Source organism: Mauremys reevesii, linkage group 1, assembly GCF_016161935.1.
Source record: "Mauremys reevesii isolate NIE-2019 linkage group 1, ASM1616193v1, whole genome shotgun sequence".
Lineage (NCBI taxonomy): Eukaryota > Metazoa > Chordata > Testudines > Geoemydidae > Mauremys > Mauremys reevesii.
The window spans coordinates 109,457,288-109,473,954 of NC_052623.1; the positions used below are offsets into that span (position 1 = coordinate 109,457,288).

Here is a 16,667-nt window from a genome sequence, read left to right on the forward strand (position 1 = left end):
CAAGGTGGGAATCTTTTGTCTCTCTAGATCCCCACCCCTCCTTCTAAATGGAAAAGCACCAGGTTTAAGATGGATTCCACCATTCTTGTACACAAACACAGGAAGGCTTGCAAGTAAACAGAGCCATTTACAACCAATTGTCCTAGTCAATGGGAGCCATCAAGATTCTAAACCATCATCAATGGCCTACAGTTTGCAGAATTACAATAGGACCTCAGAGTTATACTTTATATTTCTAGCTTCAGATACAAGAATGATACATACATACAGATAGGATGAACACACTCAGTAGATTATAAGCTTTGTAATGATACCTTACAAGAGACCTTTTGTATAAAGCATATTTCAGTTACATCATATTTACATCACATTGAGGGGAGGGATAGCTTGGTGGTTTGAGCATTGGCCTGCTAAACCCACAGTTGTAAATTCAATCCTTGAGAGGGCCATTTAGGGAGCTGGGGTAGATATCTGTCTGGGGATTGGTCCTGCTTTAAGCAGGGGGTTGGACTAGATAACCTTCTGAAGCCCCTTCCAACCCTAATCTTCTATGATACACTCATAAGCATATTTCCATAAAACATTATGGAGTGTAACATCACAAGCTTATTTAAGACTATCTCTAGACATGGTATATTTCACTGATGTTTATTTTTTTTAACCCTGCAACTGCCAAAGAGAATTTATATAAGTTCTTAATGTTCAAATGAAGCAGCATTTTAAGTTTCCGTTATTAAAAAATTCAATATGCAATAGTCTACAAGAATTATTCAAAATACTGCAGCTTGCAATAACAACGTTTCAGTGTTTTAGACCCTTCCCAAGTTATAAAGAAGTATTTCTTTAATCCCTGAAGTCCTCTGAGAAAGCAGCTTTAATATGTGAAGAAACAGGACTTAATCTATAGCCATAGCTACAGTGTTGTCCTGTCTGCTGAAAATCTAAGTAAACTGAAATCTTTACAGATAAATTGAAATGGTATCATTTTAAAAAGAAAATAAATCACTTCGGTTTTCCTTAGTATCTGGTTATCAGCTCCCTGGCCATCTAGAATCCAGATTGAGCAGTGCCCTATAATCCTCTCTTAGTAGGAAGACAAGAAAATAAGTAGGAAGGTATGGGAGTGTGTTATGGAAGAAGATCAGACATCTTATTCTTGCTCACTTATTTTTCTCAATATAAGCTCTGTTTCCACTGTTGCTTTGATATTTTCTGTAGTCCTAAAGTTCAGAGCAGCGGCTTCCTAAACTTAATTTATCTATAGATTGAAAACTCTATTTGGTGACGTTCAAATACAGGGAAAGTGTGACTCTATGTTGTGCTCTCTGCAGGTGAAATTCACACGACAGTACAGGCACCACAGAAGGCCCTCAGTGCAGCATAACTGCTGTGGTTCTGCTGCATGGAGGATTGGGAGCTGCCAAGAAGATATGTAGAAGGACTCCACACCTCCGCTGTGTTCTACCCCCATATAGGCCCAGCAGAAGGAGACTTGGAACAGACTGAAAGAACTGCAGCATAGGCACTGGGACCATGACTGCATGGATCCAGGCATCACAAATCCATACCCTGCAGTTTACAACCCCTTCTCCAGCCCAGGGGTTGTAGAAGCCCTAAAGAAGCTGCTGAGCTGATTTGGATATTGCGTGAAGGTTGGGAGTAGATTTCATTCTCTTCAATACCTGAGTAATTCCCCACATAAAGCCCATGCGCTCAGGTTTTGTGTGGCATGTGTACCTCTGTGTATAGATTACACTCTGTGTGGCGTGAAATTGTGATATTTTAACTGTACAGCTTACATTAAGGCTTGTGTGGGGAGGAGATTGGGGGTCCCAACAAGCCTCCTGACACTTGCAAGCAATGTAGAGTGGTGGGGTCTGAAAGGCTCTTGAGTTTGTGAGGTGAAGAGAACTGGGCCCCCTCGTGGTGAGCTAATAAGGTTCACAGGGAGTTCTAGATGTCTCCTAGGAACTTCAAGAGGCATGAATATCCTCTACAGACTTCAAGAATTCTAAAAGAAAGAGAGAATGCCACATCTTTCCTTTCCCACTCTCCACCCTTCTCCAGCCCAAAGCTCCATTCTTTGCTCAGTATCATGTTAGGCCTCTATGGAAAACTAAGAAATTTTAGACCAAAAGTTCATTAATGTGAGATTAAGAGTCACAGGATACATTCAGCAATTTAAGGCTGAAAATTCTTAGAAGAAATTTTTAATGATTAAAAAAAAATTCTGAGGAAGCAGGAAAATTCCAAATTCAGTTTAAGCCCAAACATCTGAAAGTATTAAAATTCACACTTAAGGTATCCAAAGTAACTTAACTCCTCGCATTTAAAGCTGCCCCCAAAAAACTCAGCCTATCCATCCCTAATAAAGAACTTCACTTTCCTTGGGTACCACAACAACTAGAAGGCCTTGTTCTTAATCACACTTGTCCCAATTCCAGGCTTCTTTACATCCTACACACTCTATATGGAAAAGAAAAATCTTATTTACAAATTCCTGGTTAGGTAAATAGCATATTGAGAGTAATTGTTCCTGAGTCCCCATTAATGGGCCCTATCTTGTTAAGTACAAAAGGTATACAGCACTTTATATGATCTGGCCTTATAATTTCATATGCCAACCAATGATCCAAGCCTCATTTATAAACCAGTGATCTGTATGCATATCTTTACTACTCCACCTGCAAGCTGTATAAGTAAAATAGCTGGGGACTTCTTAAAGTCTTTAGAAAAAGTCATTGGTCCAAATAAAATTGCTCAATACAAAGTATCTATAAAGGAATAAAGAAGAGAATTGAAATAGTCAAGGGGGCAGAGATAAGGTTGTTTTGATTCATTATCTGCAATTTTAATACTTGCAAAGTTTGTGTTTCATGTAAGAATCCTCTGAACTTTGACTTTTCCTGGCTCCTCTCCTCATAAAGATATTGCTAACTGAAACTTTCTTGTAAGGATTTTACCTTTAGGTTACTGACATATCCTCCATTTTAACTCCACCACAACTCATTTATTTATAAGGGAATTAATGTTTAAAATGTTGCCTTTCTATTGTGTATACAAGCTCTGCTTAAACGAGCCAGTAAGACAGAATCAGCCCTCAATGACAGACAGTCTTAAATATTTTTTGTCATAACTTGAGCCATCTACCTAAAAAACAGATTAAAATGTACCAGAAAAATGTCTTCTCTGATGTTTTATTAGGAAAAAGTGTTCATAAGTTAATCCATTAAAGTAATTCTTTAAGATACATCATCTATTGCAATTGGATCAGTTAACATATAATGACTTTATTTTGCTTTGCCTGCATAAGAAAACACTTCCCCGATCATTCATTATCTGAAATATTGACAACCCTGTGAGTCTGATCTGCCAATCATATTCCAATACTATTTATTAGAGCTGGTGACATTTTGAACCATTTTCCATCTGAAAATGCAGTTTACAGCAACATTATGAATTTTTTTATGAGAAAAAGTTTAAATGAATCATTTATTATTCTAATGATGCTGAAACATTTCATTTCAATAAGGTAAAAATGTTTTGTTTTTGCTATAATTGTGATTATTTTTGTTTTTATATTATATCAATTGTAATAGTGCATATTAAATTTAAAATAATATAGTTTGTTTAATTTATATTACATTATAATGTTTTACCATTATCAGAATAAAACTTTTTGATGATATTGAAACAAAATGTTTTGACTTTACATATTTCAATGTTTCTGAATCAAAAAATTTCAGAATTTCCCTTCTGTGTGTAATTTCAAACTTTTCCTTTTCATTCCCATTCAGAATGAAAACAAATTTTGAAATGTTGCAATTTCCCAAGGAACAGAAATTCTGTTTTCCAACCAGCTCTATTAGATTCTGAACTCAGATGCACCAGTGTAAATCTAGAAGTTGATGGAGTTGCTCTGTATTAACTAGTATCATCCCTAACAACACTGGTGAATGACCTATACTGTTGTTTAGAAGAAGCAAATTAATTCTGCTGAGCTGTCTCTCAGTAATTTTTCCCTTCATAGCTTTAACAAATTAGGTGCATCGTATTTTGCCATGGTATGTCTGAAAAATCAATAGAATAGGAGAATGGGATCAAGACCAAACACAGCAACAAAGAATAGAAACAGCATTAGTCTGACATCAACAGCAAATTAATATAATCAGTCTAGTACAGGAAACTGGGCGTTTTAAAAATCATTTTGTGTTTCCCCTTTTCTAGCAAGGTTCATAGAGCAAATTCAGTAATCTGAATCAAATTTATCTTCTGCATTTCATATTTTGGAGTTTTAATTCACATGGGCCTAATTCTGTTTGTTTCTTTTTCTGCTCTGATATCTTGAACATGAAAGAGCTATTTTAATTTATATATTGTAAAGAATTCTTACTCCTAGACTGAGTGCTTCTACACCAAGTTTCAGACTGGAGTGATTTCCTTTTACAGCTCAGTTATAAGTCTCTCAGTATAGAAGCACTTTTATTGCAGCTGTTACTAAATAAGGTGTTCCTATTATTCACAACACATTTCTGTATAAAAGCCTATTCTGAACAAACATCATATATGATAAAAATGTTAAGGGTACTCAAGTGTGATTTCCATTCACTTTTTGTTGAGTAAATTTTCAGGATTCATTTACGTGTGGTATCTATTCTACAATAATATAGTGTCAATAAAAGCCAGAATGTGACATTTGAAAATAATCCTCCATTTACTTTGTTTTTTTCTTTTTTTGTTGTTGTTACAAACTAAACTTTACTTTAAAGCAAAACCCAGTAAAATCTTGCTAATTTCTAAGCTGTCACTTGTATAAATATATTGATATACCCCGGAAGGATTCTCACCTAATGAAGATAATTTGTAATAACACATTTAGAAATGTTGGTTGTTTATAATTTAGTATTTAGAACTCAATTACTGTAGCATGTTAATCTGAGAGATAATATAATTAACTTTTCTAATTTGCTTTAATACATATTAGAGTTCTTCAAAATAATCCTTATATAATAAAACCTTATATCAAAACTATATTCCTAAGTGGATGCATAATGATACAAATTTAAATGTGATGAAAAGGGCAGTATCTCCCATAAGTGTAACTCTTGACAAATAAAAAGCATGTTAACCAAAGTAGAAAAATGATCAGAAATGCACAATAAATTCTAAAACAGGTCTGTTTGTTTCCTAAAAGAATGACTGACAAAGTGAGAAACATTATCAGCTACTTATCACAGACTATCTATTTTTTTCTTTACTTTCATGAGAAATTTCCTTACGGTTTTGATTGCTAATATGTTGAACATGTAATGAAAGGACTCACTGCAATGACAATACTCCACAAAGATGAAGTAGCTTGACATGCTCTAGATTCCATCTGCATGTTGTTACCTTGTCACCTTGATCAATAGCTCCATCAGCCCTGACAGAGAGAACACCAATCACAACATGTTGCTTGTGCTGCTTTAGGCAGGGGGAGGGATAGCTCAGTGGTTTGCCAAACCCAGCCATTGTGAGCTCAATCCTTGAGGGAGGCCACTTAGGTATCTGAGGCAAAAGCGGTACTTAGTCTTGCTAGTGAAGGCACAGGGCTAGACTCAGTGACCTTTCAAGGTACCCATCCAGTTCTTTCTTTATTTCCTTCAGCCACCCACTGGCCAGGCTGTCAGTGACATCTGCATGTTGTACTCAGGCAAATAAAATCAACTAATGATCAACTGTGCAGAAGTAAGGACCACCCAGAATTAAACACACATTCAGGACTCATTCAAGATATTTTTATAACTACTGGAATTACACACATTCCCTGAGAAAATGCTTCTGATTTGCCTGAAGACCATAGAACATCTTGTATTCAAGCAATACTAAAATAACCCATTTTAAAATTGCTGCTTCTTTAAATGTTGCACTAGATACATCTGAAAAATTAATTACTTCATTCAAAAGTGCCCCTTTGCCCTAGCTATGATCCCATTAATGACAATGGAAAACCTCTCGTTGACTTCAAAAAGAGCACAGCACTTTTGGAAATCTCATCCCATGTATATTTCCTGTTAATAAGTTCAGTTCAGATCATCCCATCTCCTAGGTTTTACCATCACAGGGAAGAAATCCCCATAAGAATCTCTTTCTGCATCATCCTATCAGGGATGGGGGGAGATTTGCCCCCATCCTGCAGCATCCTGAAAAAAGACAGATCCTCAAGGATGTTCAGGAGGCCATGACATTCATGTGAAGTTCTTGAACTGTGTCATTGGCACCTGCCTGCCCCCATTTCTGGCTCCTTGGCAGTGTAGTTCTTTGGACCCAGGCTACCAAGGTTCCTTCCAGCTGCAGTTGTCCCTGAAACTTCTGAAGATGGAGCTTAGCACAAATGATAATACTAATAATATATTTTCTTTTCCAAAACATCTCTGTGAGACTGTAAGGGCAGATAATGTGCATTCACCCCCTTCTTCCCCTCCCCCCCCCCCAACCTACAGCTTCACTCCTGGCCTGCCCACATCTTCTCTTGCTCACCCAATCTTCACCCTTCCCACAGTCCAGACACCCACAGAGAGCTGAATCCAAATTTGGGCATGAGCTGGGGAACATACTTGGGGAGACCTTTCCAAGTGCAGATCTCACAGGAATGATCCAGGACTTCCACATATCACATGCTGCGCTTACAAGTAACTCAACCAGAATTCCAAAAGTCAAGCTGCATTCCTTCCATCTCACACATCTTCATCATCTTCATCATGAAAAAATAGAGTTTTTGAAGGCTAAAACATGCCCTCAGTGACAGCAGTGCAACTCCATTGCCTTTACTTGCTTTCAAGCAGTCAACCTGACCCTATAACTGGAATTTAACAGGCTAAAGCTCACTTGCTTTCTTGGCTATGATGGCTCTACAGTGTTTACAAGACTAAAATGTAGTGAAACCATGTTATTCACTAAAACAAGCAGTTGTGTTTCTGAGTATACCCAGGGAGCAGAGCTGTGTATACTGAGTGAAGAGGGTTGTAGGGGATTATAGCTGGGCTTGGAATTCCCCTCTTGCATGGTCTGAGAGAAGAAGATGATTAAAGCTGTTGGAATCCATCCACCTCCCTCTCTCTCTCTCAGACACACACACACACCCCTCAGAATATCTTATAAGGAGGGAAACAACCAGACCACCATTCTTTTACACCCTGTTCTCACAAGATTTGCTTTTGTGAGAGTCAGACACAAATACTATTGCAGAGTCTGCCCCCCTGCCCCCTCAAAAAGCTAGACCACTCTCATCCTATTTAACACTGATATAATCACATAATCTAATACATTTACTCCCATTCACATCTCTAAAACACAGATTGCTCTCCTCGCACATTTTCCCATGAGACTGTGTGCAGGTCCCATGAACCTGGTGATATGTCCATGCTGGTGCAAGACAGCACCAAATACCAGCATGCATAACCAAACCCACTCAATCTGCATTGGAATTAGCATTTCAACACAACATTCCACAAGCCTAATTTTAATACTGCTGTCACTTTTTGTTTTCTGAGGTGTCTTAGTGATACTAAAGAATACAATTTGTGTGTTGTCTTTACCCTTTTAGGCAATCCTTACTCAGGCGAGCATGAAGCAAAACATGCACCAATCTCAGTGTGAGTTTCTTGTGACAAAGGATCGAGTAAAGACCAAGTGATCTTCAGGCATTATAAATGACAAACTGTATTCAACTTTCTGATGATTTTCCCTAATAGGAAAGGGGGATGAAGAAAAGAGTCTTCTGCATCATCTGCAAACTGTACAAGGTATATCCAAATGAACCAGTGTGTAATGGAGGCTTGAAGGCAGAGCAATGAAACCTACCACTATGTGTATGTCTATGCTGTGTTTTAAAACCTAGTCTCAGAACCTGGGCCTACAGACTTGGCCTCATGCTACGGTGCTAAAAACAGCTCTGTAGACATTTGGGCTCAGGCTGGAGTCCAGGCTCTGAAGCCCAGGGAGGAGTGAGGGTTTCAGGTTCCAAGCTCCAGTCTGGGCACAAACAGTTAAACTGTTGGTTTTTAGTACCATAACACAAGCCAGTGGTGAACTGGAGCCGGTTCCCACCGGTTCACAAGAACCAGTTGTTAAATTTAGAAGCCGGCATAGAACTGGCTGTTAAAGGGGCGGGAGGGTGGGCAAACTCCGGTCCGCAGGACACATCCGGCCCGCAGGACATCCTGTCCGGCCCGCCTGAGCTCCCAGCTGAGGAGGCTCCCCCAGCCCCTCTTCTGCTTCCCCCCCCCTCGCAGAGCCACAGCACGCCGGGCCACCAGAGTCAGCGCTCTGGGCAGCTCGGCAGCTCCTGCCGCTTTGAGCGGCATGGGGGGGGGCGAGCTCCAGCGGCCACGCGGCGTCCATGCAAGCTGCCCTGAGCAGCATGGTAAGGGGGCCAGGCCGGGGCTGGGAGGAGGGGTTGGAGGGGACAGAGGTTCTGGGGGGGCAGTCAGGGGCTGGGGAACGGGGGGGGGGGGTTGGGTAGGCATGAGTTCTGGGGGTCTGTTGGGGTGGTGGTGGAAGGGGTCGGGCAGTCAGGGAACAGGGAGTGGGGCGAGTTGGGTAGGGGGTGGGGTCGTGGGGGGCAGTTAGGGTGCGGGGGTCTCGGGGGGTGGTGGTCAGGGGACAAGAAGCAGGGGAGGTTGATGGGTTGCAGGTTCTGAGGGGGGCAGTCAGGGGCAAGACGTGGGCGGGGGTCGGATGGGGAACCGGACCCGCTGGGGAACCGGTTGTTAAGATTTTGGCAGCTCATCACTGACACAAGCTCCTGTGAGCCTAAGTCTTTAGGCCCAGGCTCTGAGACTTATTACCACAGGTTTTCAAACACAGCATGAACATATCCTATATGGCTCTAACATCCCCACATGTGCAATGGCAGCTGATACTAATCCAGTCTTTAGGATAGATTTAAGGTCATGAGAAATTTGATCTTTAAGGGGTTGATCTGACAAGCTACTGAGCACTCTGGCCCTGGAACAGCAAAGCACTTGAGTAAATACTTAAGTTTAAGCATGTGAATAATCTTATTGATTTGATTGGCACTAGTTACGTACTTAAGATTGGGCATGTATTTAAGTAGTTTGTTGAATTGAGAGATTAGGGATCAGTCCAAAACTCATTGATGCAAATGGGAGTGTTGCCATTGACTTAAATTGAGTCAGGATCAGGCCCTTAATTACAATAAAGCCGTAATGCACTATAATAGAGGTATTGAGTTCTGCCACATGTCAAATCCACAAACTAATTTCCAGGGGGGGAAATTACACTTTTGGTTTAACTTTTTACATTCAGTTCAGCAAAGAAAAATGCACAAACATCAGTTTGTGCAGTTATCCAAATTACATGATGTATTTTGAACTGTACACATGAAAATAATTTTACTTCAGAACAAACTGATCATAATTTCCTACAATATAATATATGTTATTCATATTTAAAGAAGTTTTAAAAATAAACACTACATTTCCAGAGGTTTTTTTAAATATCAACTTTGTAATTCAATTTTTACCATTGCCTTTTATACTAGACACTGTCCACCAGTGCCAAATCATAAGACTTCACTCTTAGTGATTAATTTTAAGAATCACTCCCCAATGTATTAAATTATAAATATTGCTGTGTGACCGAAACTCCTAAGTAACTTTATGTCAAATACTGGGCTATTCGACCTTTGTAATAGAAAGGTTCTCATCACCTGAAATTTGGTTTCAAATTTCTCATCTGTTCTTCTCTGCCTACTTAACTAAGAGCTTAAACCAAAATCCAATTACAGTGCATCTTCTATTTAGAAAAAAAAAAAGTACAACAGTAAACTCATGGTTCATACAAACCATGATATTTCCAATGAAATGAGAAATAATGTAATTTTAATTATTTTAAAATGCTCTAGAGTAACCTCTTCCTTAATAAGAGTTGAACACAGTGATCAAATGAAAACCAGGTGTAGAAGCATACCAGCTATATTCACTGATCAACTGAATACTTACGATAATAATAATACTCAGGAACCCATATTTTTTAACTAAGTAGCATTAGAATTCAACTATTTTTACAAATTTGCTAGCAGTGTGGACTTAAAATTGCAAATCTGAACTGATTAAATATTATTTAATATTTATCATGTATTTGTTTTATGTATCATCCTATAGGATATCTAGGGCCTGATCCAAAGCCCATTATAGTAATGGAAGTACTCCCACTGATTTGGACTTTGGATAAGGCTCAGACTGACGAAATATATTGAAGCTGCCATGCCAATTTCCTTAAACCAATTTCAATGGGGAGCTTAGCAATGAAGGACTGTAATGCACAAAATAGTTTTAGAGTTGTGGGCCCAAGCCTGATGCCCTTGCTCAGTCATCTCATTGATGTTAGGTGACAGATTTTCCAGCAGGAATTGACCCATTTTCTTTAACAAAAAGAGTAAAAATATTGGCATATCTTCTAATTTTTCTACTCTGGTATCCTAGCATTAAAAGAGAATAATGATAATCCATGAAAATACATTAATTACACACTGCAGTATTTAAACTAGTATTGACAAAGGGCAGCAAGTTCTTATTTCAAACACTTTAGTTTCTTACAGTAAAATAATTGTCTCTGAGATGCTAGCTGTTTTGTTCAGTAACTACAAGCATTAATAAATGCGTCTGCAAAGAATGTTCTCCAGCTTAAATGCTTTCCATACAGAAAATATTCTCTGTCTCCAAAACCAGCATTTAAAAAACCTTTACATTTGTATGGCCTACTTAGTGCTTTGACCCAGTTAAGACTCAGAAGCAGCCAGAATCTTCCTCTATTCCAGAAAAGCAATAGACTTCTGACTTAAGAATAAGAACTTGAGTATTTCCCCTGACGGAAAGCTGACAACTCATTATTAGGAACTGCGTCTTCTAACATCAACCCAATACCATTTATATACAGTATCAGTTATTCCTGGTTAGCAAGAATATATGGATATTATCAATCACAATTACCATAATTTCACCAGATGTAAACATTAGTTCAAAATGTTTCTTAATTTTTACAGAACAAAAGCAATTTCTGTTGTAAAAAATCAAAGTTTAAAATAGATAATGGTTCAGATTCTCACCCGTTGTAACTCAGAATAACTATTAAAGTCAGTGGAGCTACACTAATTTGCATCAACTAAGAATCTGCCCCAATATTTAAATGCATTAAAATAAATGTTTTTTTCTTTGTTGTACTTCTTGTTTTGTACATTCCTAGTATGTGTGATTATCAAAGCAAATAAAAAAATGTTTGGAGACACCAGATTTATGCAAGTTGATCAATAATTTTTGAAACCAAAATAAAATTACAGTGAGACAACAATAATAACTAGTGTCTGTAAAACAGGAACAAATCCACAGAAAAGCTCAACCTAAACCTCAACCAGTATACATTGTGTATGTCGTTTATGTGGCATTGTCAAACATAAGTATCTGAACCTTGAGAATTTAAAGTAACTACTCTAATCTGCATCAAATTTAAATACACAGATATGTGTAACATTTAAAAGCAAGATCTACTGATGTTACAGGAAGCAATTTCTTTTTACTTAATTAATATGCTTTTATTTTGATGATCTAGGAGCCTAAATATGAAATTCAGCATCACATACTATCTAAAAGTGAATTTATACTAACCCAAACAATTTCTGACTACAAACATATTGCCATAATATAAAACATGACTAAAACAAACCCCAGAAACTACTAGACATTCAATGAACCTTAGATCATTTAGAGAAGAAAGTCCAATAACTCATAAAAATCTCACTTTTAGGGAAAAAGATGAAAATATAAAGTCACTATTTCAGAATGATACAGTAAAAAACTATGCAATAATTGCTAATTGTGATTTACATTATAATTACTGAAAGGTAAAATAATTTGCATGAGAGAACAAGTAATGTCATAATTGCACTTATTAATCTCCGAATCAATTGTTTCTTGAGGTTGCTGGGGTAAGGAAGAGTAGAGGGTCCAGCAGAATATAAATGTTACAGTGAGTGGTAGTCATAGTAACTTTTCCTGATTTTGTAATCAACTAAACATTGTTAACTGGATGAAATACTCTCTTCTCCTCCAGAATGTAGCTACTCTCCCAGAATACTAAAACGTTCTTAAATGCAAACAGATTTCTTTAATAGGTTTTCTTATTTCACTTCTGACCTGTCTTTATATACATGACTATTGAGTAAATTCATTATTTTTCATATTATCTTTTAATACACAGTAAAAAGCAGTACACCACATTAATCAGTCAAATGGGGTAGAACAAATATATATGATTAGATGTCAAATTTCTGTTTGGCCATCAGATGTTAGATGTTGATCCTTTAACATAATTCTTAAATATCATCTAGACATTATCACAGATTTGAGTACATTAGCAAAGCTGTTTCCTATTTTAGTTTAATAAATCAAGTATTTATAAAGAATAAAACAAGATAGTAAAGTGGAATTTTCAATTTATTTTGTTTTTAAATGGGTCATTTCCCCCAGATAGAGCATTTTTCTTAAAATAAAAACAAAGCATAGGACTTTATAGTTGCATGTGCATACAATTGAGTATACAGTACACAAAATCACTTACTATACATCATATGCAGTGCTAGACTGCTTAAGACTGCCAAATGATTGGATTTCACACAGTGATATATAAGATTTGAAAATGCCCTAAAAGATGTGGGCACATAAATTCAGGGAGAGAACATGTAACATAGTTATATATCTCCAGTGTTTTCATACTATGTGAGCAGTAAGCATTGTGCTCTGTCTTTCAGCACCTCGGACAGCAACTCTTTTAGAAAAGAGCCAGTGTAACAGGAGTAGGGCTTTGATTCTGATCATTAATTATCACACATAAAAACCACTTCTTTGTCATATCTTCCAAAAGGAATAACACTACTAGCATTTTTGTTCTTGTTTCGCCTTCACTTTGTCACATAGATTGGCTGGACAAATTCTCAATACACAGTAGAACAGCACTGGCAGATTCATGCAACCCCAACCCAAATTAGTAATTTGCTCTGTATTTCATTTTGCCCCTGTTCCCCTTTTCTTGCTGAAAGGTACAAGTAGGAATATTTTCTATATATTTTTTAAAAAATGTGATTGGTTTAATTTTTTTCTCTTCCGAAGACTTATTTAGAACATTTATTCACATCAAGCCCCACTGGGAAAAAAAAAGAAATAATATACAGTATTGTATAATTAGTATTCTGTGCAATTTCTCCTTTCTCACATGATATGATATCTGGTAAAGTAACTGTTAATGGGATGGTGAAAAAGTCCAGTCAAACCAGCCTATGATTTAAAACATCATGTTAAGAATGTAAATATTGATCATTTGGCAGGACAAGGCAGGAGATCAATTTCCAGGTGAAGGAGTTACCGAAATGGTAATGATGCCCTCACACTTTTAGCCCTTAGCAGGATAACTTTTGAACAAAATTTTCTATTGCCTCCAAATCAGCCAATATCGAGATAAAAGATATTTACACTGTAGTCTAAGTATAAAATGCATGTGGTGTGTGTTTACATATACACATACGGTTAAATGATCCAGGAAATGCAGGTTCAAAATTGCTTTGTGAGTTGCTTTCATTCCTATTGAACTTAATGATAAAAACTCTATTGACATATTTTTCTTGCTGATAACATCGGGTTTTATTCACATAATGAGATAACATTATTGGGCTGTTGGACATGCATATATTTGTCCTCTGAGCAGTATACATAAGCTACATTTATTAGTACTGCCCATATTCAACATGATGGGATTCTGTAAGGCATATATTGTAATCATCAAACGATACCAGAAGGCCCTGTTAAAGTTAAAAGGCACTAAGGGGTGTGGGATCAGGTTCTCTTGTTAAATATGATCACCAGAAAAGCCTTCTGTTCAGATAGGTAATTTGTGCTGCTGTGCTCAGTTGGTTCAGATTTCTAAAGCAGGATTTGGTTTGGATTTGTTAAGGTACCAATGCAGTAGATAATCAAGAAAATTCAGGCAAGCCAGTTCAGAGCAGAAGCCATGTAGATTGTTTGGTTGTTCAAAAAAATATTTAAAAAACCACAGACTTTGTATTTTAAGCACCAAACACGGCCCCTTTCACTGAGCTTTCCCGCCTTGAGAGCTGGGCCAACTAGTCTTGTGCAAAGTGGAGAGACAGTTACCTAAGAGCCAAGGTGGGACACTGTTTGCTTATGAAGAAAAATAATCTCTTTGGATCGCTCTGAATAAGCATGGGGGATACATAAAGAATAACGATGAGGTTTATTGAAATTCTGTCATCATTACTTCCCTAGTAAAGGTCACTGCAGTATCTGTTTACAGCTACTCTAGTCCTTGAGCTCTTCCCCACTCCACAGATTGTGTAGAGCAGACTTCAGACACAGACATATACGCACACATAGATGGTCACCTGGAACGTCTTCCTTTTTACACATGCCTGTATTGCCACAATCTCTGTTCGTACATTAGGAAATGCTCATTCTTGATTCCTCCGGAATCCCATCACAATTGCACATGTTAAAGAGAACAACACATCAGTATTCATAATGCTACGCCAAGTCACCGAAACATTTGTCCTTCAGAGATTCTGGAGAGCATCTTGCTTCTGGAAGGAAGCTCTAAGACAAGACGACTTGCAAGTCAGCTAAGACTGGACATAAGTCATCAATTGACTACACTGAGATTCAACACAAAAGCCCAGGACAACCAGTAACTTGTTGAAAGTTAAGACAGAGTCACGTCGCTTACACAGCAATCAGAAAGTTCCCCCGGAGCGCACCGAAACAGACACTTTTTTTTGCCACCCAGTGCCTACACAAACGCCAAGCAACCACGCAGCTGATCCTGCGGAACAACCAACTTCCCACGTCCGCTCCAGATCGTCAACAACCAGGGGCAGCCCATTCACACCCCACTGCCGTACTAGGTCCTGCTAATTGGCATGCAGCCCCTACCCCTGCCTCTCTGCCAAGCCGCATCCAAGCCCTGTGGAAGCAGGCAGCCGAGTTTGAGCCAATCGCATATTCATGAGTAGGGGAAATCCAGCTCTGCACTCCCGGCGGACCAAGGATCACTCTTCTTTTCCTTGCAAGCAATGCGTAAATAAGGGCCCCTTGTCAGTTTCCACTCGAAGAGACAATTCCTCCCGAATAATTAAAGCCATCAGCACCCGAATTAAAAACACCACCACCAAAAAAAAAAAGAAAAAAAAAAGGAAAGCAACCAGCCGGCCCATCAATGAAAGAGAGCATAAAACACAGCAGGGCTCCTACCTTACAATCCTCAGGACACGATTTCACCGAGTATTCATCCGATTGTAAATATTTCTGGAGCATAACCTCAAACTCTTCGTATTTCTCCTGAGCGTGCTGGTCGTAGCGCTGGTAAGCCTGGACGCACTGGCTGCAGGAGCCTTCCCCCTCCAGCACCACATCCAGACTGCAGTTCAAAGTGTCCGGATTGGACAACCCGGTGAACAACTCCCAAAGGGTGTAGGAATTACAAAAGGAAAGGTAAAAATCCGTCAAGTTCCAGCTCGGAGGCGGATGATTCCCCGTCACCTGCTGCTCCCGGCTCCATCTCCTCCGGCACACAGAGTCCGCATCCTCCACGCTGAAACACTGGCCAGATGCGGAGCTCTGCGGGTAACACGTCTCCAGGCGCCAAAAAGGTTTGGTAGAGTTCCCTAGAAAAATAGCCTTGTTGTTGTTGTTGTTATTGTTATTATTGTTGCTGCTGCCACCGCTGCTGCTGCTGCTGCTGGGGGAGGGAGGCAGGGTGGGTAATGAGGAGGAGAGGAGTCTATGGGCCGCCTGTGCTGCAGGCGAGGGCTCCCCCATGCTAGAGAGTAGCTCCCGCTCCGGATGCTCGGGCTGCTGCTGCTGCTGCTCCTTGTCTCTGGTCCTGGTGAGTTTGGCTTCGGCACAGAACCACAAATGATCAGAGAGCAGGACTGTGAAAAACAAGAGCGATGCCAGGGACAGTCGCCATTTCTGAGCCCTCTCTGAATCAGTGAAGGGTTTCTCGTTCTCCCGGGGTGCAAAGCAGATTTTTAGGCCGTCATCGTACTGCCGACTGCACATCCAAGCACCCCTGGTCATATTTTGGGAACGCACAGCCCTGGCCGACTCCACCGTGAGGGCTCCGTTGCCAGTGTCACCACAATATGCATTGACTTAAAAGATTGGGGGGGATTTTCTTGCCTTCCTTTCTCTCTCTCTCTCCCGCTTTCGTTCGTCCACTCTCCCTCCCTCTCTCTCTTCTTCCTCTTCTTTCTTCTTCTTCTTTTTCTTCTTCGTCCTCTCCCTATTGAAATGTTGTTGGGTTTTGCAGGTGGATCCGGCTGGGTCTCACCACAGATCCATCCAATACAGAGTACGGTGGAGCAGATGAGAGCAACAATGCAGAGAGAGGAGGAGGAGGAGGTGGTGGTGGTGCTGGTGCTGGTGGTGACAGTGGTAGTGGCGGCTGGTGGTGGGGTTGGCTGGCTGCTTCTTTTCTTCCCCTCCTCTCACCCAGGCATTGTCAGATAGCAGATCTCCATCGCTCTCCTGAGAAAAGCCGGCTGCCCCCTGCCAGCTGCATGCCGCTTCCCCCGCTGGCGACGGACGGCTTGAGGGGAGCAG

General features: G+C 39.5%; 1 protein-coding gene across 1 annotated transcript in view; it reads right to left on the bottom strand.

Moving 5' to 3' along the window:
• FAM155A (family with sequence similarity 155 member A) overlaps positions 1-16,142 on the bottom strand; it is a 772,046-nt gene extending 755,904 nt beyond the window's left edge. Inside the window, exon 1 of the mRNA XM_039518247.1 lies at positions 15,315-16,142. Coding sequence (XP_039374181.1) covers positions 15,315-16,142 — 828 coding nt within the window. The remainder of the gene's footprint in view (positions 1-15,314) is intronic.
• Positions 16,143-16,667: the final 525 nt, after the last annotated feature.